General features: G+C 57.4%; 1 protein-coding gene across 1 annotated transcript in view; it reads left to right on the top strand.

Annotated features, from left to right (window-relative positions):
• The window catches only part of SULT4A1 (sulfotransferase family 4A member 1), a 36,036-nt gene extending 12,469 nt beyond the window's left edge, over nucleotides 1-23,567 (top strand). Inside the window, exons 2-7 of the mRNA XM_069490924.1 lie at nucleotides 7,456-7,586; nucleotides 8,916-8,996; nucleotides 9,611-9,737; nucleotides 13,920-14,014; nucleotides 20,482-20,620; nucleotides 23,455-23,567. Of these exons, the coding sequence (XP_069347025.1) occupies nucleotides 7,456-7,586; nucleotides 8,916-8,996; nucleotides 9,611-9,737; nucleotides 13,920-14,014; nucleotides 20,482-20,620; nucleotides 23,455-23,567 (686 nt within the window). The remainder of the gene's footprint in view (nucleotides 1-7,455; nucleotides 7,587-8,915; nucleotides 8,997-9,610; nucleotides 9,738-13,919; nucleotides 14,015-20,481; nucleotides 20,621-23,454) is intronic.
• Nucleotides 23,568-24,253: the final 686 nt, after the last annotated feature.

Below are 24,253 nucleotides of genomic sequence, written 5' to 3'. Positions count from 1 at the left end.
TGAAAAAGGTGGCAGCTGAAACGTGAAACACTCAGCTGTGAGGTTTGGGCAGTCGAGCTGGGAAAATATCCCAGGAGGATAAAAACTTTTTCAGAGTGATGACAAATAGGAGCAAAAAGAGAAGGAACACAGATTAATCTTAGCGTTCCAGGAAGAGAACAGAGGATGGAAGAGAGACAAGTATTGAAACCTGAATTTTCAGAAGCGAGACTCGAGCTAAATAGAAGATACTCCTGAAAGCATCTGCCGTGCTGAGCAAGTAAAGGACCCCACAGAGCGCGGTGTTTGAACTTTCACAACTGAGGGGGGAAGGTCTCTAAGCTCCCAGAGAGAGACGGCCACACTTAAAGGACTGGGGACTTGAGAATCTGGGGAAGTGCCAGTGTCAGCGGTGAGAAGACAGGAGGCACTTTCCCATTCTGAGGAGGGCGACCTCCAGCCTGGGTTCCACACCCGGCCAAATGGCCCGTCGCGTGGGGGTGGAGATGGACCTCGTGTCATGCTGGTCTCATGCGCCCAGGAAGCAGCTAGTGGCACCAGCAGTGTGGGGGATGCGGGTGAAGGACCTAGTGTGTCCTGGCTGGGGGAGGTCCCGGGAAGGCCCTGTGCAGCACCCGTCAGGGCAGCTCACCTGGTGGGCAGGGAGAGCAGAGGGGCAGGGAGGTGTCCCCAAGCAGTGAACACATTCGCTGTCCCTGGCCATAGCAAGAGGGTTTGTTACAGAGTTGCAGAAGGGTTACTAATAGCTACATAGAAGACAAAGTAGGTAAACAAAGGCAGTCATCTCTAGGAAAAACAAAATGCTGTACCGGAAAGGAAGCGTGATCACTGCATGGTGCACCCTGCATGAACACCGAATTAAACACCGAATTAGATTCAGAATCGTGCTGCGGCTGTGTCGGGAGGAGGGCAGCGTGTGTGTGCAGGAACGTGGCTCAGCCGTGTTCCTTAGTCAAAAGTCAGCAGCCCATCTACAATGTACAGGTCATGAAGTAGTGATGTCAGCACATTATTTGAAAATTTGAGGGTAAAAAGAGTCAACCAAGGGTTTGCTTCTGGGGAGTGAGATTAGGGAGGAGAGAACCATGTGACTTTTTGACCAGGCACGTGTGTGACTTTGGTGAATTATGGGAATGACAATCCAAGGGTTTCAGCCCCAAGATCCAGCTGGTTCCGGCCCTGTTCTGATTGTTCTGCCCGGAGTTCTGGTGGGAATTTCTATGGGCTCCATGCCTGGCCCTGAGACAGGCCGTGCCCAGGCTCCTGGGACGTTCCACCCAGAACACCAGTGGCTTCCCTTGGTGTCAGAGTGCGCTGCCTGCCACCGGGGGTTGTACTGGCCTCTTTGCCACTCAAGAGTGATTTCAGCGTACAGGAATTATCACATCCCACCTCCTTGAACTCCAGCAGAGCTGCTAGAGAGCGAGAGCGGCTTGTCACTGGCCAGCGAGGTGGCGCCTGCCAGCTCTGCTTTGAGTGCCTGGCCCTTCTCCCCCTTAGGCTGGATCTGCTAGGGCATCAGGCTGGCTTCCAGCTGCAGAGCCGCTCCCTCCCGTGCTGCCCTCCTCCGCAGCAGCGAAGTGCTCTCGCCAGCTCCTGTCCAGCCTGGCAGCCACGGCGCCCCCGTCTGTCCTGTAGCAGCATCATGGCCACACCAGGACTCCTTCGGCCCTCGCTCCTGCCCTGCTCCTCCTGGGCGTGCCGGGAGGTGGGACTCCACTCCAGATGTGGCTCCTACCTGCCAGCTCTGGGCCATCAACCCTGCGCTTTGTTTCCTTGTCAGCAACAGGACGTGCTTATAAGCCCCTCAGAGGGCCCCCCGCCGGGTGCCCTGTGTGTAAGCTGCCCCAGGGTGTTAGCCTGGGTAACACTCTGCCTGTCACCCCCTGCGTGGCTTTATCAGAGGTGCCAGGAGGGCTCCCATCCCGTGCTGTGGATGGAGGTCACCCGGTTTGCTGTGAGACTGTGGGGTGTCCCTACAGGTGAGCAGTCCCAGCTGGTGGGGCCCAGTCATGGTTTCAGGGCTCAGTGTTGACACTTGTTCTATTGATCCTCTGGCCCTGAGCAGGTGCTACGAGGCCCTCCCGCTCGTCATGTCCTGTGATGCCCACTGCCTTGTGAAGAGGGAAGTGACATTGCCTGTGTCTTCTAGAAGGGGAGGCAGGGACCGTGGCTTTTTCTGGACTCCTGGGGCCAGCCTGGGGCCGGACCTGTAATGAGCCCGTGGTACGGGCTTGCTGAATGAGCAAAGGGCGGTGGGCAGAGGGTGGGCCCCCCTCTCGGTGGCCGGGGCACTGGCGGGAGGGAGGAGAGGGAGCCCAGCTGGAGGAGGATGCTCCTGCGGTCTTCAGAAGGGAGCACAGCCCTTGCTGGCACCTCGAGTTTAGGACTTCTGACCTCCAGAACGGTGAGAGAATTACTTTCTGTTGGTTTAGCCGCCTAGTTTATGGTTATTTCTGGCAGCAGCTCTGGGAAACTTGGTGTAGTGACTAAGAGGCCAGTTCCCTGCCCTCACAGAGCTTGCCCCAGACAGGCACAGTGTGACAACTGCAGTAGGACAAGCAGCCACTGGGAGGGCCCTGTGGGGCCAGGGACGCATGTGGTGGAGACTTGGGCTGTCAGGGAAGGCTTCCTGGGGTAGCGACCACAGAGCAAGGCCACGTTGGCCAGGTGGAAGGGCAGCATGTTGAAGGCCGTGGGCCTTGGGGGCACTGGGCTCTGGGGGGGTGCGAGGTCTGGCCAGAGCACAGAGCCGGGTACGGAGAGGAAACGTTAGGGCTCTCACTGGTGCCCAGGGGCGCTGCCCCGCGGGTGGGGAGAGACCAGTGGGAGGAGGGCTGGTGCCACAGCTTGGCGCTGGCAGAGACCTTGCAGAGCCAGGGCTGTCTGACTCTGAAGCCTACATTTGGTCTTTGGCTTTTGGTCTTCTGTTCAGGGTGCTTAGAAGTGTGTCTGGAATTGGGTAAGTGACCAGTTAGTATAATTGTCATTATCTTCTAGAGTTCATCTTTTTTTGTGCTCATTTTGTCATGTCTTGCCTGGGCAGCTGGCTTTATGTCCTAGGGAGGCCAGGGCCCGTCCCCATGTTGTCCTGTGTGTTCCCCCTTCCTCTCTCCCTGGTGCAGGGCAGGCGGGCCGTGTGTCCTTGTTGACCTCATGTTGAATTACACTGAACACAGGAGAAGGTAAGGCCTGGAGCTGCTCGACCAGGAAATGGACTTGGCAGGGGCTGGAGAGGGCCATTGGGCCTGGGGGCTGAAGAGCTTCCTTTTGGCTGCTCGTCTGGTGTAAATATTTAATGGGGGTGAGGATGGGACTCGTGGAATTGAAGTGCCCTATACTCATGCCAGGTTTTAATGTGCAGAGAATGTGTGTCTGGGCCATTGGCCTGCAGGGGCTGCAGGCAGCAGGAGTGGGGGAGGGTGCATAAAAAATAGGTGACGGAGATGTCACTGGAAGAGGCTCATCTCAGAGACTCTGCCCACAGTCTGATTATTAAGGGCACAGACCCCCAGTGCAGCCGTCCTGAGCTGCAGGGTGGACGGTCCTCCCCAGGAGGAATAGGCAGGTCATCCACACCCTCCTTCTGTGACACAGAATCTTGGGCACGTTTTGGCATTAGGAGTCTCGTCTCGTCGATGGGGATGGTGGTACCTGCCTCTCAGGTTGGTGGGAGTGTCCACTGCCTGAGAAATTCTTTCTGTATGAATTAAAAAGAGCTGCTTTTTCACCACCAGATCATACCACTTTCTTCCTCTGGTGCCTTTGCTCCGAAGTTGCCTCCTCTAGGACATCTTCCTTGATCGGCACATGCCCTTCTGGTTGCTCAGCATCTGTGCAGCACCCAGGGTTGTTGGTCCATTCGGGAAATATGAGTTGAGCACAGCCACGTGCTGGCTCTACTGCTACAGCAAAGGATAAGACAAAACAGCCCCTGTCCTTCCGGTGGGGCTGGGGCACATAGAGGAAGGTATGGGCTGCTGCTGTACAGTTAGCACAGAGGGCCGGGGACAGGGTGGGGGTCAGCAGGGCAGGAGTGTTAGTTTCGTGGCTGGTCCGGGAGCTCTTGCTAGTTGGTGGCATCTAAGCAGACGTCTGCATAAACCGGACGGGCGAGGGGAGGGCTCCGGGCAGGGCTGGCATGTGAGACAGTGGAGTGGGAGTGACCGGGCGCTGTGGGCGTCAGTGCGGCGGCCGGCAGGAGCTCTGCGGTGGACCACACAGAGTGCAGTTGACAGGGAGGCACGAAGCCACGCGGGGCGGGAGGGGTCATCCGTGGATGGTGGTGGGATCTAACTTCCGTGTGAAAACCGTGGTCCTCGCTGCTGGGTCGAAAACAGACTAGAAAGTGGGGTGAGCTGGGCGGTGGCAGACAGGGCTGTGAGGGCTCCCTGCCGGAAGTGGTTCAGGTGCGAGAGGACGCAGTGTCGCTGAGCAGGAGGGGTCAGCTCTGGACACACCTGCTGGCAGGGCCGGGGGGGGGGGCCTGCTGAGCACAGCCAGCGAACCAGTGAGCCAGGCGAGGCCGCCGTCCGCCTGAGCAGCTGGTGAGGGTGGGGTGGCGTTTGCTGAGATGGGCAGTGGGGGCTGTGGGGGACACTAAGCCCTGGCCCTGCCTCTGGAGCTGGCCGGGTCCTGCTGAGGCGCTGGGCAGTGGGGAGCTGCCTGGAGCTCACGGGCGCGTCGGGCGGGCCTGGAGGAGGGTCCCAGGGCTGCGCTCTGGCTGTCGGCGCCATGAGGGTGGGGAGATGAGGAACCAGCGGCAAGGGCTGGGGGCCCTGAAGTGAAGGGACAGAAGTGTCCAGCTGTGTGTTTCTTCTGAGGTCAGATGAGGTGGTGACTGGGATGGCCCTGGTCACTGGGGACCTGGAGCTGCTTTGGGGCTCGGGGACAGAGGCTGAAGAAAGCACAGAGGTCCACCTTTCTCCCGCGAGTTACCTTTGCTTCCAGCTGACTGGTGGTTGGGATCCTGCCTGGCTCCAGGGTGCCCGGACGGCACTCGGCGCTCAGGCCAGCCCAGCTCATGGCCCGGCCTGGGCCCCCTTCTTCCTGCCTCCAGCAGACATGGGGGTGCGCAACAGGCCTGCTGCCCCTGTGGCTTAGCACAGGGTTTTGTGTTGCAGGTGACCCTGGCTGTCAGGGAGGGCAGGCTTGAGGATGCCGTGCAGAGGCGGTGGCAGGAGGAGTGTGCAGGCAGAGGGAGGAGCACTGTGGTGTGGCACCTCTGAGGTGTGGACTCGGGGTAGACAGCTGGGTGCTCAGGCCTCCATTTGTGAACAGTGGGGAGCTATGAAAGGGACCATTGAGCCCGAGTCTCAAATATGCTGTTCACCCAGAGCGGTGGTCCGCAAATCCAAGCAAGGGACCTGTCTAGGCTGTGTCGCTGATTTGGGAGGAGGGGGGTTGGTCAGCAGGCCTGTAGGCCTGTGAGCAGCTGTGGCCCCACGGGCAGGTGAGAGGGTGTCCCCAACACATATGAGCACCCTGTTCCCCTGGCAGGCCTCTCTGCCTCGAATGGTGTGGCGTGAGGCTAAGGCAGACTCCCATCGGCTGCACCGCTCTGCAGTCTCAGGGGGGCAGGTTATGCTGACCAGACCCCTGCAGACAGAGGTATTTTTCCTCTTTTTGATTGAATTATGTTTTATGTATGCGCCCGAATCGGAGAAAGGAGCTCAATTGCTTTTCCTCTGCGCTCCCTCGGCAATACTTGGCACAGAAGTCTCCTGGGACCAGCTGTGTGGGGATGCCTCCCGCCAGCAAGCAGGCCATCAGTCTGCAGCGGACACCGGCTGGGCGTCCTCCAATCCAATCCAGTTCTGACGCTGTCTACCTGGAGTCACGTCAGACCCCACAGGCGCGGGCTCAGTCCCCAAGACTGCCTCTGCCACCAGACGGTCAAAAGTCCAGGCCTCCCGAATTCTGACCAGCTGGCTTCAAGTTGGGGTTCCCACAACTCCCTCTTTGGGTTTGATTCATTTACTAGAACTCAGGGAAACGGCTTGTGTTTACTGGCAGATGCAGATGATGAGATGCGTAGGGCGAGGTATGGGGAAGGCGCGGACCTCCCGCGCCCTCCCTGGGGGCACCACCCTCCAGGAACTTCCACGTGTTCAGCTCCCCAGAAGCTCTCTGAGCCTTGTCCTCTTCTTGGGCCCTTTACGGAGACTTCTTTGGGTAGGCATGACCGAAGCAGGGACAACCGTGTAGAAACGAGACTGGACAGGAAGGGTCTGATCTAATACAGACTGAGGGGGACCCGGCAAGGCCTGTCTGTTCAGATTCTGCTCCGCCTCTCTGGGCAGCATTCCTTCCGCCGGGTATGGGGCAGTGCCCCGTCTGAAATGGGCTCTTTTACCTACAGTCAGACAAGGTGGGTCAGAGAATTTCTTTAGTGCCAGCTCCAAGACAAAGGCGGGGCAAGATGAGAGTCTATATTCCGTCTTTATGACCTGCCCTGGGGAGAAAAAGGAGCAGGTGAAAGGAGGGCAGGAGAGAGACTCGATTGCCTGAGGCTGCTTCTGAGGCCTGAAGTGTCCCAACCTTATAACTGAAGGCTGTAACAAGGGCTAGGGGAGTCGTCAGCCAGGAACCGTGGACAAAAACCAGTGTATGTGTCATGATGTCACAGTGTACTTCCATGGAACTCCCCCAGGCCAAGTTAATGATTCTGCACCCCAGAATCTCCTTTGTATCTTCTCTGTGTCAGTAACCTCCCCAGATGACCACTCTTCTCACCTTTGTCACTGTAGCTTGGTTTTGCCCGTTCCTGAACCGCGTGGGAATGGAAACGTAGGGAATCGCTGGACAGGGAGCCTTTGGCGTCGGCTGGCTTTGCTCAGCGTTGTGTTTGCGGGATTCAGCGTGCGCGGTGGCAGTTCACTCTTTCTCACTGCTGTGCGGTATCCCCTTGTGTGGTTATCAGATGGCTTCATTCTGTTGTTGATGGACACTTGTTTCTAAGTTTTGGCTGTTTCATAAATGATGTGGCCAAGATTGTTCTAGATCAGGTCTAGGTAGACAAGCACTGGTTTCCCTTGGGTGTATACTACGGGAAGATTTCTTGGATCATGGGCCATACATATGTTCAGCTCTAGCAGACCCTGGGCAGACATAGTTCCATTGCAAATAATTAATTGGCCAGCGAGTCATTCCCCTGCCCCCAGCCACTCCTGTGTAAACTGGAAAGTTCAGCTTCTGGAGGCCTCAGGGCTAGAGTCGTGGCGTAGCAGGCCTGGGGTCCTGGTCACTCCAGATGCCCTCGAGAAAAGAGCCGATCTGTGCGTGGGCCCCGGCGGGGGTGAAGGCTGAGACTCTGGCCTGGTCCAGTGCTCTTGTCCCTGATGTGGGCCGCACCTGGGCCCTTCAGCCCCTTCCCGGGTGGTGGGTGTTGACCTGAGCGCAGCGCTGGACCCCGGGGCATCCTCTGAGCACCCCTCCCCACGGCATCTCCCCCAGGTACAAGCCTCCTGCAGGAGGTGGTCTATTTGGTGAGCCAGGGCGCCGACCCCGACGAGATCGGCCTGATGAACATCGATGAGCAGCTTCCGGTTCTGGAGTATCCGCAGCCGGGCCTGGACATCATCAAGGTACTCTCCGGGCCCGCAGCACCCGCCCTCACCCCTTGGGTGTTTCTGCAGTCACAGCCTGATGAGTGACAGCTGCTCCTGAGGGGATTCAGCACTCTGCGGGTGGGGGGAGAGCACATAGCCGGGAGAAACCTACAGGCCTGAGCTGTGGCGAGCAGCCCTGGGATCTGGTCAGGGTGTGGTGACACATCAGTGTGGAGGAGTTGGCCAGTGGAAAGGAAGTAGGTGTCTGAGGGGCACGGGTGAGGGACTGCTGGTGGGCAGAGGCTCTGGGCCTCCCCTCACTTACCCTGGGGCTCCCCCGTCTGCTGGGGCAGCTGGGCAGGATGCCTTTGCATCAGATGCTTGGTATCAAGAATGAAATATTACCCCAGTCTCGCCCACCCTGCCCCTGCAATGCGGCTGTGTGCTCGTTCCACCTGCGCAGGCCTCACTCCCCGCGCGGACCATACTGCAGCCTCCGCTCGCCTGTCCGCGCTCCCGCTAGCTGAGCACTCTGAGACACAGCTCTGAGTGTGTCACCGTCCCCATTGCTACGGCAAAGGCACCTATGTGGCTCTCCACACAAGTCCAGAGTCCCTGTGAGTTGGCCCCTGTCTATACCCCCCTGGTGCCCGTGAAGCTGCCTGGTGCCCCCCACCCATGTGAAATCCTGGGGAGTTGCTCAGTACAACTGTACCAAGGGCCCACCCACCGTGTGCCGGCTGCTAAAGAGAGAGGAGCAGAGGGACCCCATGGCCGGAGGGTCCTGGCTTGTCCTGGAGCAGCGGGCAAGCCTGGGGGTTGCGGTGCAGCGGGGTGCCGGGGGTCCCGGGGCCGGCTCTGAGCAGAAAGTGTGGAGTCACCGCGGTTTACAGGGGCACTCTGGCTCTGCCCCTGGTGCGAGGGGCAGGTGGAAGCAGCGAGAGCCTGAGTCTGCACTGCTGTGCTGGTCCAGCAGTGGCCGCTGTGCCGCTGTGGCCCCTCGTGTCTGGTCTTGGAGCCCCTCCTTGGTGGAGCCCCTCTTGGTCAGTGGCTTCCGGTCCTCTGAGCAGACCCCTGGGGCTGCAACAGGTGGACAACTTAGGCTGAGGACAGGGACCCTCGTCTCTACCCCCCGAGTCCAGCCTGGAGGACGATCCTGTCTCAGACGTTCATCTTAGGTGACGTGCTGGGTCCCAGCTGAGTCCAAGACCCTCCGTATGAGAGTGGGCTGTGGAATGACAGCTTTTCCTTCTTTGCCTCCTGCCCCTGTCGACCCTGTTGCCTCTTCCGACCCTGCCCCTGTCCCCTCTGACTCCTCCCCCTGACCCCTTCCCTCCCTCGGACCCCGTCTCCCACCCCACCCAGGAACTGACATCCCCCCGCCTCATCAAGAGCCACCTGCCCTACCGCTTCCTGCCCTCTGACCTCCACAATGGGGACTCCAAGGTAAGCAGCCACCTCTCCACCTCCCTCCCGCGAAGCACCTCTGGTGTAGGTCTGCGACACTCACCTGGCCTAGGGGGCTCTCTTCCCAGGGAACTTACTACACACGCCAAGCTCCTTTCAGAGGCTGTCTTAGGTCAGGTGTTCCCAGCATTTTACTCAAGTTTTCCTCGTTGGTTTTCCCTTACAGTTGAGCACAGCCAAGGCCAGCCCAAGCCTAGTGGTGCCTGCTGGGGGGTGGGGGACTTCCTGCTGCTTTCTGTACCTGGATTGTCTTGGCTTTCCCAGCTCCAAGTTCATGGGGACTACGGTTCTCATCCCCAGGATCATGACTTTCTGTCTTCTACTGATTTTAAAGAGTACTAGAAGACAAAAATATAAACGACTCAAGCAGGCATCCTGGCAAACACTGTGGTATGGGCAAGAGCATGTCTCTGCTGGGAGAGTAACAGCGTGAAAGCACGCGGCAGCCACGCACATGGGTCCCAACTTGATGTTGGGTCATGCACAAGAAGCATGTTGCAGTTGGTTGAACTTGCACAGGGGCAGCGGCCTGTACTGGGTCCTGCCCTGCCGGAGGGAAGGCGAGGTTGACTCACCCGTTCCTGTGTTCGCAGGTCATCTACATGGCTCGAAACCCCAAGGATCTGGTGGTGTCCTATTACCAGTTCCACCGCTCCCTGCGAACCATGAGCTACCGAGGCACCTTCCAAGAATTCTGCCGGAGGTTTATGAACGATAAGTGTGAGTGTTGCAGCCTGGGCAGTTGTTAGGATGGGAACAGTTAGTTGTGAAGGGCCCTGCAGGTGCTGGGTGCTTCCCCTACATGGCCTCCGTTCCGACAGTGACCGCACAGGTTAGGCCTGGGTTTCCACTGTACAGATGGAGATGCTGAGGCCCCGGGCGCCATGAACTTGTCCACAAATGTAGAGCTGTGTGTGGCAGAGTGGGTCCGTCTAACTCCAGAGCCCTTCTTCTTACGCAGCATGGCGGGGGTATCTGAGATGTTCCTCAGTGAAAACATCCCTTCTTCCTGCCTGGGTTTTGAACATGGAGAGAATAAAAACAGTAAAAGCGGAAGCCCAGATGTCACTGTTGGATAGAGGCCATAGCCAGGTGTGACAGCCTGACCTGAGCCTTTGGCTGAACTTAAGGGACAGGCAGGTGGCTGGGGTAGGGCACACTTAGGGGGACAGTGCCCTGTCCAGGAAGCTTGCTCCCCCAGGGAGAGGGGCAGCTGGGCCAAGAGTGCTGGATGCCCTTCTCTGGCTCCCCTTCCCAGCCCCTGGGGAGGAGTGAGCTTGCTCCCACCCTGCACTGCTCTTGGGAACGTGGGCCCTTAGGATGTGAGGAGCCGGCCCCACTCCCTCCCAGCCCTTGCTCTCGCCACTGCTGGGCTGCCTGAGGAGCAGTGGCAGCAGCTGCTGAGCCCAGTGCTGTTCCTGCCTTCCCAAGGGCTTCCCACAGCCTTGGATGTCCAGGGACGGGACGTGGGCAGTGTCAGGTATGCAGCCAGAAGAGCTTTGAACTGGGCCATATCTGTACTTTAGTTAAATCTGTACTGAGACTGTTACTCACCCAGATCTGAAAATACACTTTCTATTTTATTTTCCAACTAAAGTAATGTTCAGCTACATTGTTCGGCGTGGTTTATCAGAGGTTCTGCAGGGAGGTTATGTGACAATATTAGGATGAAACATTTAATGGAAATCCAGGAATATAATGCCCCCAAATTTAAGTGGAACTTAGGGCAGTTGAACTGGAGCTGCCTCTGTAGCCCTAGCTGAAGACGAGACCCTCATTAGTGCACAGTAGCACATGCAGACATAGTTGCTTGCAATTTAAAAATCCACAAGGGCCTGGAAGTCCTGGAGTGGTTCTCTGTTTCCTTCCGTTGACTCTCTGCTTTGGCGGTGCCTGCTTAGGAGCGGCCCGCCTGCGGGGGCAGGAGGCTGTGGTGCTTGTATCCCGAGGCTACCCAAAGGCCTTCTGTCCAGCCTCCCTTCCCCCACAGCCTGCTGCCATCTGGAACATCCCCTTGTGGTCTGCCAGGCATTTGGACCAACCCACTCATGTGGTTCCAAAGCCATTTTTTTTTTTTCTTTGAGACAGAGTCTCACCATGTCCACCCTGGGTAGAGTGCAGTGGTGTCATTGTAGCTCACTGCAACTCAAGCGATACTCCCACCTCGGCCTCCCAGAGTGCTAGGATTACAGGAGTGAACCACCGCGCCCAGCCCCAAAGCCATTTTCTTAAGGCCCAGCATGCATTCTCGCCTTTACGGAAGCTTGGGGAGGAGCCACCATAAATAGCTAGAGGCTGTCAAATTCAGTGAGTAGGGCTCATGCTTCTTTCTCTGGCCAGGACAGTTAAAACTTACCCTGCTGTAGGCCACTGAACGTGCTCAGGGTCACAGACTCTGCCCTCCATCAAGTGCAAGGCTGCACACACTTGCCTTGGTCCTGTTGGCCACCCATTGACGTGTCCACTCAGCTTCCCCATGTTCCACGCATCTCCAGTCCCTCAGTGACCCCAGCCAGTGCACAATCCTGGGACGACAGGAGGCTTTCTTCTCTGCCCGAGGGTCTACAGAAGCTGGAGACCGACATGCACAAGGCGCACCGCCAGGACCCCATTCCTGTGGATTGAGGTTGCAGGTCATGGTGTAGCGTGGGGGCCAGAGGTACCTGCCAGAGGACTTGCCAGAGGGATGTTGTGACCTAAGCGCTCCAAGGAGGGGGATACCCACAGGCCACCCTGGCAGGTGACAAGGGCAGTGTGTAGGGTGCTGTATAAACAGACTCCCTATGACAGGCACAGTGTGGAGGATGTCCCGTGACGGGCCCCCCGTGGCACGTGCCGTGTGGAGGATTCCCCATGACGGGCCCTCCCCGTGCACGTGCCATGTGGAGGATGCCCCGTGACGGGCCCTCCCCGTGACACGTGCCGTGTGGAGGATTCCCCGTGACGGGCCCTTCCCGTGCACGTGCCATGTGGAGGACGCCCCGTGACGGGCCCACTGTGGCACGTGCCGTGTGGAGGATTCCCCGTGACGGGCCCCCCGTGACACGTGCCATGTGGAGGACGCCCCGTGACGGGCCCACTGTGGCACATGCCGTGTGGAGGATTCGCCGTGTGGAGGATTCCCCATGACGGGCCCCCCGTGACACGTGCCGTGTGGAGGACGCCCCGTGACGGGCCCCCCGTGGCACGTGCCGTGTGGAGGACGCCCCGTGACGGGCCCCCCGTGGCACGTGCCGTGTGGAGGATGCCCCGTGACGGGCCCACTGTGGCACATGCCGTGTGGAGGATGCCCCGTGACGGGCCCCCCATGACACGTGCCGTGTGGAGGACACCCCGTGACGGCCCCCCGTGGCACGTGCCGTGTGGAGGACCTGGTCTGTTGGCAGGGTCCTTTCTGGTACGGACAGTGATGTTCTGTTGTTCCTTCCAAGTATTCCTGTTGGAACATTCCACTTACTTCTTCAGAGCAGAGGCAGGCGGGGTGGGGAGAGGCTGGAAGGACCTGGCACCCTGCATCCCCCGTCCCCCCAGGCGAGAGGCTTTCCAGAGGCAGACTCGACTCTCGGCCACCTGCGCCACGTCCCGTCCATCTGCCGCACCGGGACTCGGTGCACTTGCCCTCCCTGTCAGCACGTGATCTTCCAAAGTCCTGACTTAGTTTCCCTGTGCACCCTGTGTCCCTTGGGTGGACAGTGGGCTCTGTTTTGGACTTCTTCATCCATCGTCCCTTGGAAGGAGGAGGGATTTCTCTTTCCTTTCCATTTCCATGGGGCCATTCCACTCTTCCTTCTGCCAGGCGACCTGGCCTTCCCTGTCCAGGCTCCCGTGATTACCGACCTGTTGGTGACTTGGACGTGTCTCTTCCCTTCTCCGAGACTCTGCTTTTCCCTCTGTAAAGGGAGAAGGCCTGCTTAGATGCGTGTTTACAGGTTGGCCCTGTGTGTCTGCTCGTCTTCTCCGCAGCGTCCAGGAAGGAGCAGAGGGCATTTGGGGTGCGGGGTGGCTCCTGGCAGTGGAGCTCCTGCAGGAGGCCTGGCGGTCAGGGCCCAGCCGGAGGAACCTCAGAGGACCCCACCCTCGGCCACACCTCTTACCCAGCCAGGCCCACCTCCTGCTGCTCAGTGGGGTCAGGGTCCCACCACTGCATGGTTGTCCTTCCCTGAGGCCTGCCTCTCTGTGTCATGCCAAGTCCCCTTGGAAGAAACTCTCCCAGTGATGGGCATGTCCTTGTGAGCACAGAGTGAGAATCGATAGTTTTTATAAAGAACATTGCAAAGCAGGCTGGGTATGTGATGAGTTTGTCACTCACCTACCTGTGTGCCTCCACCCCAGGCTGGGGCGTACGGCGGCACTGGAAAGGCGGGGCTGCGGTGTGGGTGTCGGGACAGGGCTCCCTACCTCTCCAGCGCTCAGGGTGTCATTGAGAATTCCTGGATTTACTGAGGGTGTTGCCTGGGGCCCTCTTTCCTGGCAGGGCCCCATGTTCTGGGTCTGTCTTCCAGCCTCCCACACCCACCCGGCCCCCACCAGCAGCTCTTTGTCCCCGTTCCTCTGGGCATTGTCCCGTTCCTGGTGACCACTTGTTAAGCTGATAAACTAATGGGTCCTGTTGAGACCTGCTGTGGATAACACCTTCCCAGAGGCCTTCACCCCAATGGTCAGATCTTCAAGGTATCCCCAGAAGGTGTGGAGGGGCACAGGGTGCAGGCTGTTGGCAGGAGAGGCTTGCTCAGGACGTGAGGGGCTTGGAGTACTCTGCGAGGTTGGTCTGTGGGCATCACAGTATCCTTGTCACGGCTGCCCGGCAGCAGAAGGGGAGCCCCGTGGAGGCAGGGTCGGCCCCTGTGTGTGTGTGTCTCTCCTCCCCAGCTATGTGGCTCACCATGTCTCCTGTCTCCACAGTGGGCTACGGCTCCTGGTTTGAGCATGTGCAGGAGTTCTGGGAGCACCGCATGGACTCGAATGTGCTTTTCCTCAAGTACGAAGACATGCACCGGGTGAGTGCCGCGGGAGGTGGCTTGCTGCGGGGGTGCCGTGGCCTTGGCCTGGGCTCCTGATGCAGGAGCCCGTCACAGAAGGCATGCAGGGGCTGCCCAGAGCCTGCTCACCCCACGGAGACTGCAGTGGGCCTCAGCCCCTCCCAGGTCCCCCAGGGTAGTGGTTGGTCCTCCAGCCCACATCTGGCCCCTGCCCTGTCCTGTTCCCAGGGGCAGTCTCTGGGTTGGGTCATGTGATGTAGTGCTGCAGAAGGCCCTGTCATGCGTTTCCTGCCCTAACAGTAGAAGCAGAGCAGCCGCCAGACTCACCTGCAGCCCTCAACACCCTCTCCAACGGTGACCAGTTTGGGGGCAAAGCGCTGAGATGGCAGAGTCCGAATTTCTTGTCTCAGCCCGTTTGCCCTTAACGGCAGCTCTGGAACTGCTGACCCGGCCAGCGGGTTGCTTGCGCACTGCCTCTCCTCTGCGTGCCTGGCCAAGTACTGGGACAGGCGTGCCCTGGCTGGGGGGACAGAGATGTGGGGCAGGCCCCCCTGGCCTGCACCTCAGCACTTGCTGTCCAGAGGGGAGGCTGACGTGTCACCTCCACCATCCTGAGCACTTGTAAGGGGACAATGCCCTCACCATATGCCACGTGCTGTCGGAGGTACTTTGGTATGTGTCAGACAGCGCGTTCTCAGAACACTGCAACTGCTGGGCGGGGTCTGTACCAGTGGGAGAGAAACACTATTTCCCCTTTCTTAACAGACGAAAAGCAGACCTTGCCCTGACCGCTCTGCCCCGGCCTGCGTCTTTCTGGCTCTGTGCCATACTCAACGGCAGCCCCGAAGGCTCGTCTGCCCTTGTCTGCCTCCTCCTCACCCCGCCCTCCCCAGGTTGCTGTGTCAGGGTCCCTGTGACCTCAGGTGGCCGAAGCCAGCGATGGGTGCTCGGGTCTCCTCCCCGCTGGCCTCCTAGCAGCATTTGATGTGGCCTGGAACACCACGGCTTTGCTGACCGCCAGGCCAGCTGTGCGCCTGCCACGCACGTGTCTCCAGGGACGTCTGATGGAGACGCAGAGCTAACTGCCCACGCCAGGCTCTGCAGTGTGCCCCGCAGGTCCTCTGCTGTTCCCCCACCTGGCTCACGGCGGCTAATTCCACCTGCTGCGTTGCTCAGGCAGAACGTCTTGAATTATCCTGTCGTCTCTCGTTCACACCCTGCATCTCTTTTCCAGATCCTTTTGGTTCTAACTTCAGATCGTATCCCTCGCCTGACCACTTCTCCCCAGTCCTGCCTGTCCCCCTGGCCTGAGTCAGCATGGTCTCCAGTCTGAGTTATTGCAGTGAACTCCTCAGCGGCCCCTGCTTCGTCCCTAGCCTCCCACTAAAACTTAAGTCAACTCATGTCCGTCCTCGGCGCCCATGTCACTCTGGGTCACGTCAGACCTGACAATGGCCCACAGACTCCCCTGTGTCTCACTGGCACTGACTTCCTTGCTGTTCCTTGAACCTGCCCGGCAGCTTCCATTACATTTGCTTTGCCCTGTCTGGAACGTTCGTCCCTCAGACGGCCCCGTGGGCCACTCCTTCACTTCTTTCCGAGTCCTCGTTCCTGTGCCGCCTGACTGGAGACCTTCCCTGACCTCCATGTACAGCTGGGCCCCTCCCTCCCCAGCTCCTCCCTTTCCTGCCCCGTTTCCCCAGCACTTGTATCTCTAACGCGGCTGCTGTTGTGTCTTCACTTTGTTTCTGCCTTCCCATCTAGAATCCGCTCTCGGGTTTTTGTCTGTGTCGTTTGTGCACTTACATCAGCGTCTGACATGTAGTAGGCTCTCGGTAGATATTTGTTGAATGAATGAATGGCCCTTTAAGGTAGAAACTTTTACTTCTCCTACTTACTTGAACCTTACTCTTACTTTTTACCATGAGAAACCTGAGGTGCCCGGAGTGGAGGAGCCTGTGCATGGCCTCGCAGCTGGTGCAGCTGGAGCAGGGTCTGCCCTGCGTCTGGCCCCGGCCTGTGCCTCAGCCACTACCTCTGGGGGCTCCCCCAGGGAGGGCCGCTGCCACCTGGGCTGCTGGGAGGAGCTGGGTGTGCTCTTTGGTGTGAGGAGCACAGCACCAGGCAGACGGGGGGACCTGCCTTCCGGAGCCCTGCTGTGGCCTGAGCAGAGGTGTGCCTTGCAGTCGTGTTCGGGGGAGTTTAGGTGGCTAGTGATGGCAGGGACTGGGACAGGACGAGGGGGAGGGACTTGGCTAGAGGTGACATTAGGACGGTAGGTAGGGTCTGGCGTGGAATTTGGACTTGATCCTAGAGTTGTGGCAGGAAACGTGGAAGGAGGAGCGGGCTCTGTCTGGACGTTGAGTTTGAGGGGCCTGTGGGACACTCAGCAGGGACGCCCATGGGCGGATGGCTGGATGACTCCTTGAGCTCAGAGAGGGGTCTGAGTGGGGCTTCAGAGGTACCTGGTGATGAGGGTGTGGTGCCTGTCTCGTTGGAGCCCCCATGAGCCCTGCCCCCCAGCGCCCATGCCCCACATGCCCCCTCCCACAGTGACTGGGCGGGGCCGTGGGATGTGGGGCCTGGAGGACAGCAGCAGGCGTGCTGCAGGCAGAGCTGGGGCGGTGCTTGTGTACCAGGGCTTTTCCTCACCGAATGCCGCTGCCACCTTGTAGGACACCCAGGCTGTTCTGCTGGGGAAGCTGTGGGGAGGACAGTGGCCCCACCGACAGCCCAAGCAAACTTCCAGATGCGTGGGCAAGGTCATCTTGGACCTTCTGGGCCCAGGGGGTCCTGCCAGATGACTGCAGCCCCTCAGGGACTGCAGCGAGACCAGCAGAGGAACCTCCCAGCTGAGCCCAGTCCACGTTGCAGAACTGTGAGCAGACAGAGGGTAGTTTAGCCACTGAGTTTGGGATGGTTTGTTAGGCAGCAACATGGAGTGCAAGAGGCCAAGCCCTGATCCTTGGGTCCCAGTCTCCGTGGGAGGAACAAGAGCCTGAGGCGGGCCAGAGACGGAGACAGGACAGTCAGCGGGCTGGAAGGAGAGTCGGAGGGAGCAGCCTGGTGAAGCCAAGGGTGGAGCGGAGGCACGAGTGCTGTGCGCTGCCCAGGGGCCCAGGAAGGCAGGTGTGGAGAGGGCGCCTGGGCTGCCTTATCCAGGAGTCTTTGGGGCACTTTGCCAGTGGTGGTTGACCGGGCATTGAGGAGAGGCCAGTGTTGTCTAAGTTGCCACAAGGTAGCTTGTAGCTTGAGGGGCCCAGGCTCAAAGGAGAGTTTCTTTCCTTTGTACCCCATAGAAGAGCCTTGAGCATTTTCTAGGTGTTGGGAGAAGGCTGGAGGCGAGGAAGGGGTTGAAATAACACATGTGAATGAAGTCCTGGTCCAGGAAGAGGCAGGAAGGCTTGGGGGCTGGAGCACGGGCAGAGGGATGTCTAGTGGCCAGGGCAGGACAGGCAGGAGACACTTTCTGCCTGGACTTTGGGAGGGAGGAGGGAAGAGGTGGGTACGAGTGTGGACTGAGCTCCCACTCGGTCGTGGGCCCATCTGGGTCCCCCACCTGCTGTCTACTTCTTGTCCACACGACTTGAGACAGATCCTCATTTGGGGCCCTGCTCGTGCACCGAGGACGGCGTGGTGGAGAGCAGGGAGTGGCCCAAGCCTAGTCGGAACTCTGGCCCTGCTGCTGGCCTCTGCGAAGCCGATGGCCCTGGCCTCCATGCTGCTGAGCAACAACCTGGGTTCTGGACTTGGCTGCTCAGGCCAGAGTCTGACTGCTCCACGCCCCGTCCCTGTGTCGCTGGCGGGATTATGTGGGGCATCATCTGCGTGCAGGCCTGGCCCAGGGCCCGCCTGGCGGTCAGCAAACACAAGAAGGGTCTGTTGCTCTTTGTGCTCGTTTGTGGAGGTCTAACTCACCTACAGTAAAGTAGACAACTGTTTACCTGCGACATCAGTGCAGCCACCACCCAGATCCAGAGCATCCTGGCTTCTTCCGGTTGACGCCCCTGCTCCCTGGAGGTCACGGCCGCTCTGATCCTCCCTCCATGGTGTGGTGTCGCCTGCTGTGAGCCTCCCGCCGAGCGTGCCAGTCTGGCATGTGTTCTGTGTCTGGGTTCTTTTGCTCAGCATCACCCCCATGAGGCTCGTCTGTCTGTGTGTAGTGAGGTTTGTTCTTCATTTGCTGGTGATGCATCCTTGTGGTGTGAATACAGCATCCCCATTCGGGGTCATTCACCTCCAGAGGCAGCTGTGAGTGAAGCTGCTGGGACGTTCCTGTGTCCTGGTGGGCGCCGGTGGTCTTGCTTACGAGGCGTGTGCCCAGGGCTGGGATTCTGGGGCACTGGGCGTGCATCTGTCCACTGGTCCTTACGCGTCTGTGACGTGGCAGCGGGACATGCACGGCCCAGGAGGGTGAGGACTCCGACGTGAGAAGGTGACAGGACAAGCTCCCAGCCTGGCCAGCTGCACACACTTGTAGGGGGGCAGGTCCCTAGTCAGCAAGTTCTTTCTGAAGCTTCAGTTTATTAGTGAATAAGGGACTAAAAGTGTCATTTTAGTATTAAAACATGAGCTCTACAGTCAACACCCACAACTTTGTTCCAGCCCCTTAAAGGTAAGTTCGTTCCTCCCTGCCTTCCTGGGCACCTCAGTGGGCGTGGTCAGAGCCTGGTAAGTCAGAGCCGCCAGCCCTGCCTGCGCCTGGGGAGCTGCCGGCGCCCACCGGGGCTCGCTGTTCCCCCCCAGATGGTCTGACCAAGTGGCATTCCTAGTACAGTTCTAATACTAAGGCAGGGGTTATTCTTTTTTCAAAAACCTCAGTAAGGGCCCAGGGGTGTTTAATGGAGATTAAGTGACTGTAATCACATTTTTAGAAATTCATATTGTTTATATCTTACTCCAGAAAATTAACCCTGCGTGAACACCGGCAGTCTCCAGGATTGTGGAATGGGTCCGGCATGTTCTCTTCTCGGTGTTTATTGGGCTCGGGTTGGCCTTGTGTGTCCACGGGCTTCCCACACCCCTCCCTGCCTTCTCACCACCTCAGCCTCCCACCTGCCTCTGGCCAGCCTGCTGTGCTGCTCTACAATTAGGGTGGGCACTGTGCCAGGTGCCCCAGAGTGTCCCACTTCATCCTGCAGTCACCCTGTGGGGAGGTCTCCCTGTTACCAGAGAGGTGCCCCTGATGACTGGGTGGCCAGCTGGGACCTGACCTAGACACACCAGCTCCGTTCCACGGTGTGCAGCCTATTGCCAGAGCCCCGCTAAGGTGGGTGCCACCGTCCCTGGTTAACGGATGGAGAAAGTGAAGCTCAGAGAGATGAGCGAGTCGTGCGAAGCTAGCTGAGCTGGGACGCGGCCTGATTCTGAGCTTGGTCTCATAACCCAGAGCTGTCCTGGAATGTGAGCTGGATGCAGACTGCAGAAGCGCCCCTTGCTCTGGGTGGATGTTAGACCAACGAAGGGCTGTCCTGACCGGGACGCTGGCCCACTCCGGCAGTCTGGGTTTAGGGTAATTGCACTCTTCCTGTGGCTCGAGGGCCAGGTTTCTTCCATCTGTCTTCTGCTCTTTTTCTCTTAGAGTGCTCAGTGGCAGGGCCGGTGGAAGTGAGCTTTTTATGCCTTTGCTGATTCCCGATACATGATGCAGGGACACCACTGAGCCACATCAAGCCCTGCACACAGGGCTGCCTTGAGGCGCCACGAGAGTTGGCGCCGTGGGGATCAGGGAGGAGCTGACTCTTAAACCAGCCTTCGCGGAACGTTTTTTTTTTTTTTAAGGTTTGGGAAATGCTGCTTAAGGAAATTAAACCAGTTTCTCATTGTAGGACTTCTCAGAGGCTTTAACGCGTTCATTTGCCTTATGAACCTTCAGGAGAGGAAACAGCTGTTTCCCAGTGTGTGACCAGGGCACCTCCAGGTGGCAGCTCAGGGTTCTGATGGGGAAGACGAGGTGCCTTGGTATCTCCTGGCGACGAGGGTGGCTGCTTTGTGTGGAGAGCAGGTGTGTGCGGCCCCTCTCAAGGCCGCGAGTGGAGTCACTGATGTTCGGCCGATGGAATCTTGCCTCGGATCGAGCGGGCTTCCTGCCAGCCTATCCGGGGCCTGAGGGGCCTCCCTGCTCCAGGGCGGCAGGAAGCAGCAGAGAGCCAGCGAGGCCTTGCTCTTCGCTTGGTTCCAAAGTATGTTTTTATGTTGTGCTGCTGTTTAAAACTTACCACAGCTCTGTCAAGACCTTGTGTCTGCTTCCCAATTCCCCGAGGGCTGGCTTTGAAATCCAGATCTGCCCCTTGAGAGCTGAGTGCCCTTGGGCACTTCCTTAACCTCTCGGTTTTGCTTCCAGACAAGGCTGGTGTGGGCCTTGCTTGCAGCAAAGGAGGGAAGGCAGCAGATAAAAGCCCCTGGCGCGTGCCCAGGCAGGAGTCATGTCCAGTAAAAGGCGCCACCTCTGATGGGCTGCTCTGCTCTCTGCCCTTGTCTTCCAGGACCTGGTGACGATGGTGGAGCAGCTGGCCAGGTTCCTGGGGGTGTCCTGTGACAAGACCCAGCTGGAGTCCCTGATCGAGCACTGCCACCAGCTGGTGGACCAGTGCTGCAACGCCGAGGCCCTGCCTGTGGGCCGAGGTACGTGCCCCTCCCTGCCTGCTGCCCAGGCGCTCCCTGCTCAGGGCCTGGGTCCGAATTGTCCCCACTTTCTGGACCGTTTCCTCCCCTTTCTCAGCAGCGTTTAGCTGGGTGAGACGGTCCTCAGAAAGCTGGTGCCCGCTGATGGCCTGGTGCCCAGGGAGCGAAGTTTGCACGTCACCAAGCAGACAGTGTTGTAATTCAAAGGGGCAGCTGCTGGGCATTTTTCAGGCTTGTGGGCAGGATGTTTTTAAGCAGGGCCTTCCCAGATGGCCTGAAATCAAATGCCCCCCAGAGCAGGGGGTGGCTTTGGTGCTGTGAGATTTCAGAGTGCGAGGCGTGTGGATGGACTTCTTGGCCTTTAACGGGCTCGTGGGAGAGCTAAATGCAGTGAACAGAAGACAGTTCCCATGCGAGGAGATGCCATTTTCCTTTCTTACCTAGTAGACGCTGACTGGGCATCTTCTGGGTGCAGGTGGCACAGACTAGGCATGGCACCACCTCGGGACAGGCCAGTGTGAGTGGATAGGCCAGGCCAGGCCAGGGGCATGGAGGGAGGCTGGCGCTTGCTCTTGGTGGCAGGTGACAGTTGGTAGGTATGAAGCAGTGGGAGATGGGGAATATTTATTCCAGGCAGGAGTCCTCCCTGGGTCCACCTGGGCTGCTCTCCCTGCCCTTAAGGGCACAGTGGCACTTGACACTGCTTGATGGTGGAGAGCTCAGGCTTTAAACCCCCAATCCCAGGGTGGTGGCTGTAGCCCCAGAAGGCCCCTCTTGGTAAGTATGACTCGCATTGACACTTGGCATATTGGGAACTGACTTGGGTGACGGCAGTGTTGGAGGGGAGGGCTCAGAAATGCCGATGGACCTTCTGCAGCATGCGGAAGACGTAGTGGGAGACACCTGGAGTGGATGAAAGACGAGCTGGGCTCTAATCTCAGGCCTTGAGCCTCTCGGAATGGGGCCATCAGGGCTAACAGCTGTTCCGAAGGTCGAGTGCAAAGTGCCTTCCGTACAAAGGCAGAGCATTGACGTTTTCGGGAAGAAGTTAACGGAACCAGAATATCTTGTGGTTTATTTCCTGGCTGTATCTTCACAAATATTTATTATTTAAAATTTATTTGCTCTTTTTTACTTTTGCTTTGCTGTGCTTTGTTATCCTTGGATGTGGCCTTCCCCAAAATACCCCTTTCGGTTCATTTGTGTGGTGAAGAAGTGTCGAGAACATGCTGCGCGCCCATATGCTCCTTCCCGTGTGTTTGCTTTGTCATTGTTTACCTTGGTTTTGCTTTATTTCAGTTCTTTGATTTGTTTTCTTTTAGCACATTGCCTCTTTGCTCAGAAGATCTCCTTGAGTTGGTGAGAATGCAGGGGCGCGAGTAGCCAGCTGCATTGCTTAGATTTGATTCATGTCACAGCATAAATTGTCTTGATTCCAAAACCTAAACCAGGTGGGTGACTCCTTTGATGAGCTCTCAGCTGAGAAAAATAATCACGAAAAAATACAGTATGGTTGGTCTAGAAGCTTCTAATTTTGTCCCTTAGGTATGATTAGAGGGTAGCAAGAACAATTTTTCTTGTTTTTTTTTCCCTCTCCATCACTGATAGATAATTTTTTCATTACCAAAGAGAAAACCCTGTCATGTTGGAGGTTTTAGCCGAGCATTTGCAGGGTTGCACTTTCATACCCGAGGTCCCAGCAGCACAAGGGCGACTGTTATACCAGAGCTAATGAAGGCTGTTTGCTGGAGACCGTCAGAGCTCTGGTCTCAGAGATTCTGACGGTGGAAAGAATTCTAAACGAGTGGTCATTTAAAAGCGTGAAGCCAGTGCTCGGATTTCGCATAAATGGGGAGTTCGGAACCCCCACTACAGACACCTTCAGGGCCAACACTGCCATGGGACCAGACCAGCCTAAGAGTTTGTAGTTAACAAGGAAAACGAGATCAGCAGCTTCCCTTGCCGTTTTAGCGCTCTGCTCTCGTGTTTCCTAAGCCTTTATAAAGCAGTGTTGAGCCCAGCGCTCAACACTCCGCACAGCAGCCAGGAAAAAGTCTGGTTTCTGACCAGGCCTGCGGCAGAGCGGCCGGGTGGGGAGTCAGGGAGCTCCTGCTGCAGTGCACGTTTCGCATCTGGTCTCTAGCGCTAGCTTGTGCTGCAGCTATTTCACCCCCTCTAGTTCCCTCCCCAAGGTTTGCAAGGGCAGGCTTCTTGAAATCTTCACCCTTGACCCAGTCAAGAGGGCTTCCTATTTGTCATAAAATTTTCTGCCCTTTGGATGATTTTTGTTCCTTCTCAAATTCTCCAGAAACAAATGACGCCTTGGTGGAGCTGTTGAGCCATGAGTGAGTGATGGTATCGTGGGGACCAGCGCTCCACAGGGTGCCTGGGCAGTGCGTTCACTCGACAGATACTGCTGGTTCTCTGGGATGTTAATTAAACACCCACTATGTGCCAGGTGCTGTTCTGGGTGCTGGGGATTCAACAGTGAACAAGAGGTAAAGTCTCCCTGGCAGGCCTCAGGTGTGGGTTCATGTGTGCAGGCTCACCGAATGTGTAGGTGGCACCAGGAGGTGGCTGTGGCCCACTGCACTGCCAGACTCAGGGAAGTTGGTTCCAGTTCATGTTCTGCCACATCCAGTAGTGTCGAAAAACATTAGGGGACCCACCTTGTCTGTAGCTCAGATGGTCCTTCCGGGCCCCATAGGCCAAGTTCAGAGGAGTCCAGGAATAGATCTGGAACCTTCCAGATCCATTTCCAAGGCTTGCTTTGGTTTGGTATCTGACCTGACCCCAAGTGACTACAGCCAATTCTGTTCTTGCTTGTGTTTTAGGAAGAGTTGGGCTGTGGAAGGACATCTTCACCGTCTCTATGAATGAGAAGTTTGACTTAGTGTATAAACAGAAGATGGGAAAGTGCGACCTCACGTTTGACTTTTATTTGTAATAACAGAAACAGCAAACCTGCATGCTCACAATACCCAGGCATTCTACTAGCCCGAGTCCCGTATGCATTCATTTATTACTTGCTGGACAAACTCTGGGAGCAGCGTGTTAAACAATGGGGGGAGGACACGGCGGAGAAATTGGAGGAAGTGCGATTATTTCTGGTCCAGAGCAGCTGTCTGCCTTTACAGTTCGAAGTCTCTACATGTCTGATTACACATTATTCAAATTGCAGTTCTGACGGCCTGTATCATAAGTATAAAGTCTGTAACATATGCAACTAGAATGTCTACCTTTTTCAACCCCATATTATTTATTGTATTTTATAGAGCTTTTCACTGGAAATCTAAATAAATGTCAGTAAACCAAATAAAAGTTCATTTCCAAGGGGAATTAAGAGTGAGCCACACCCAAATGGTAGAAAGATCTCAGGGTTAACTCTTTATTTTTGTAGTTTATTATCTAAGGCGCAGCCGTTCTGTTCTCACTTGGTTCTGAGCCACGGTGAGAACAAGCGTGAGCTGGGGTGTGGGGGGTGGACACCGGACGCTCGTTTGTTCTGATGGAGTTCAGCTCTTTGGAACCTTCCTGAAATAAAGCAGAACCATCACTAGGTCATTTTCAGAAAGGATGCCGCTCTGCACGACACTTCAGCGGGCAGCTCTGTGGGCCCCCGTACAGAGGAAC

This window comes from Eulemur rufifrons, chromosome 16 (assembly GCF_041146395.1).
Source record: "Eulemur rufifrons isolate Redbay chromosome 16, OSU_ERuf_1, whole genome shotgun sequence".
In the NCBI taxonomy this organism is placed as follows: Eukaryota; Metazoa; Chordata; class Mammalia; order Primates; family Lemuridae; genus Eulemur; species Eulemur rufifrons.
The sequence above is the reverse complement of the archived record's forward strand: the minus strand, read 5'-3'. Positions and strand labels throughout refer to the sequence as shown.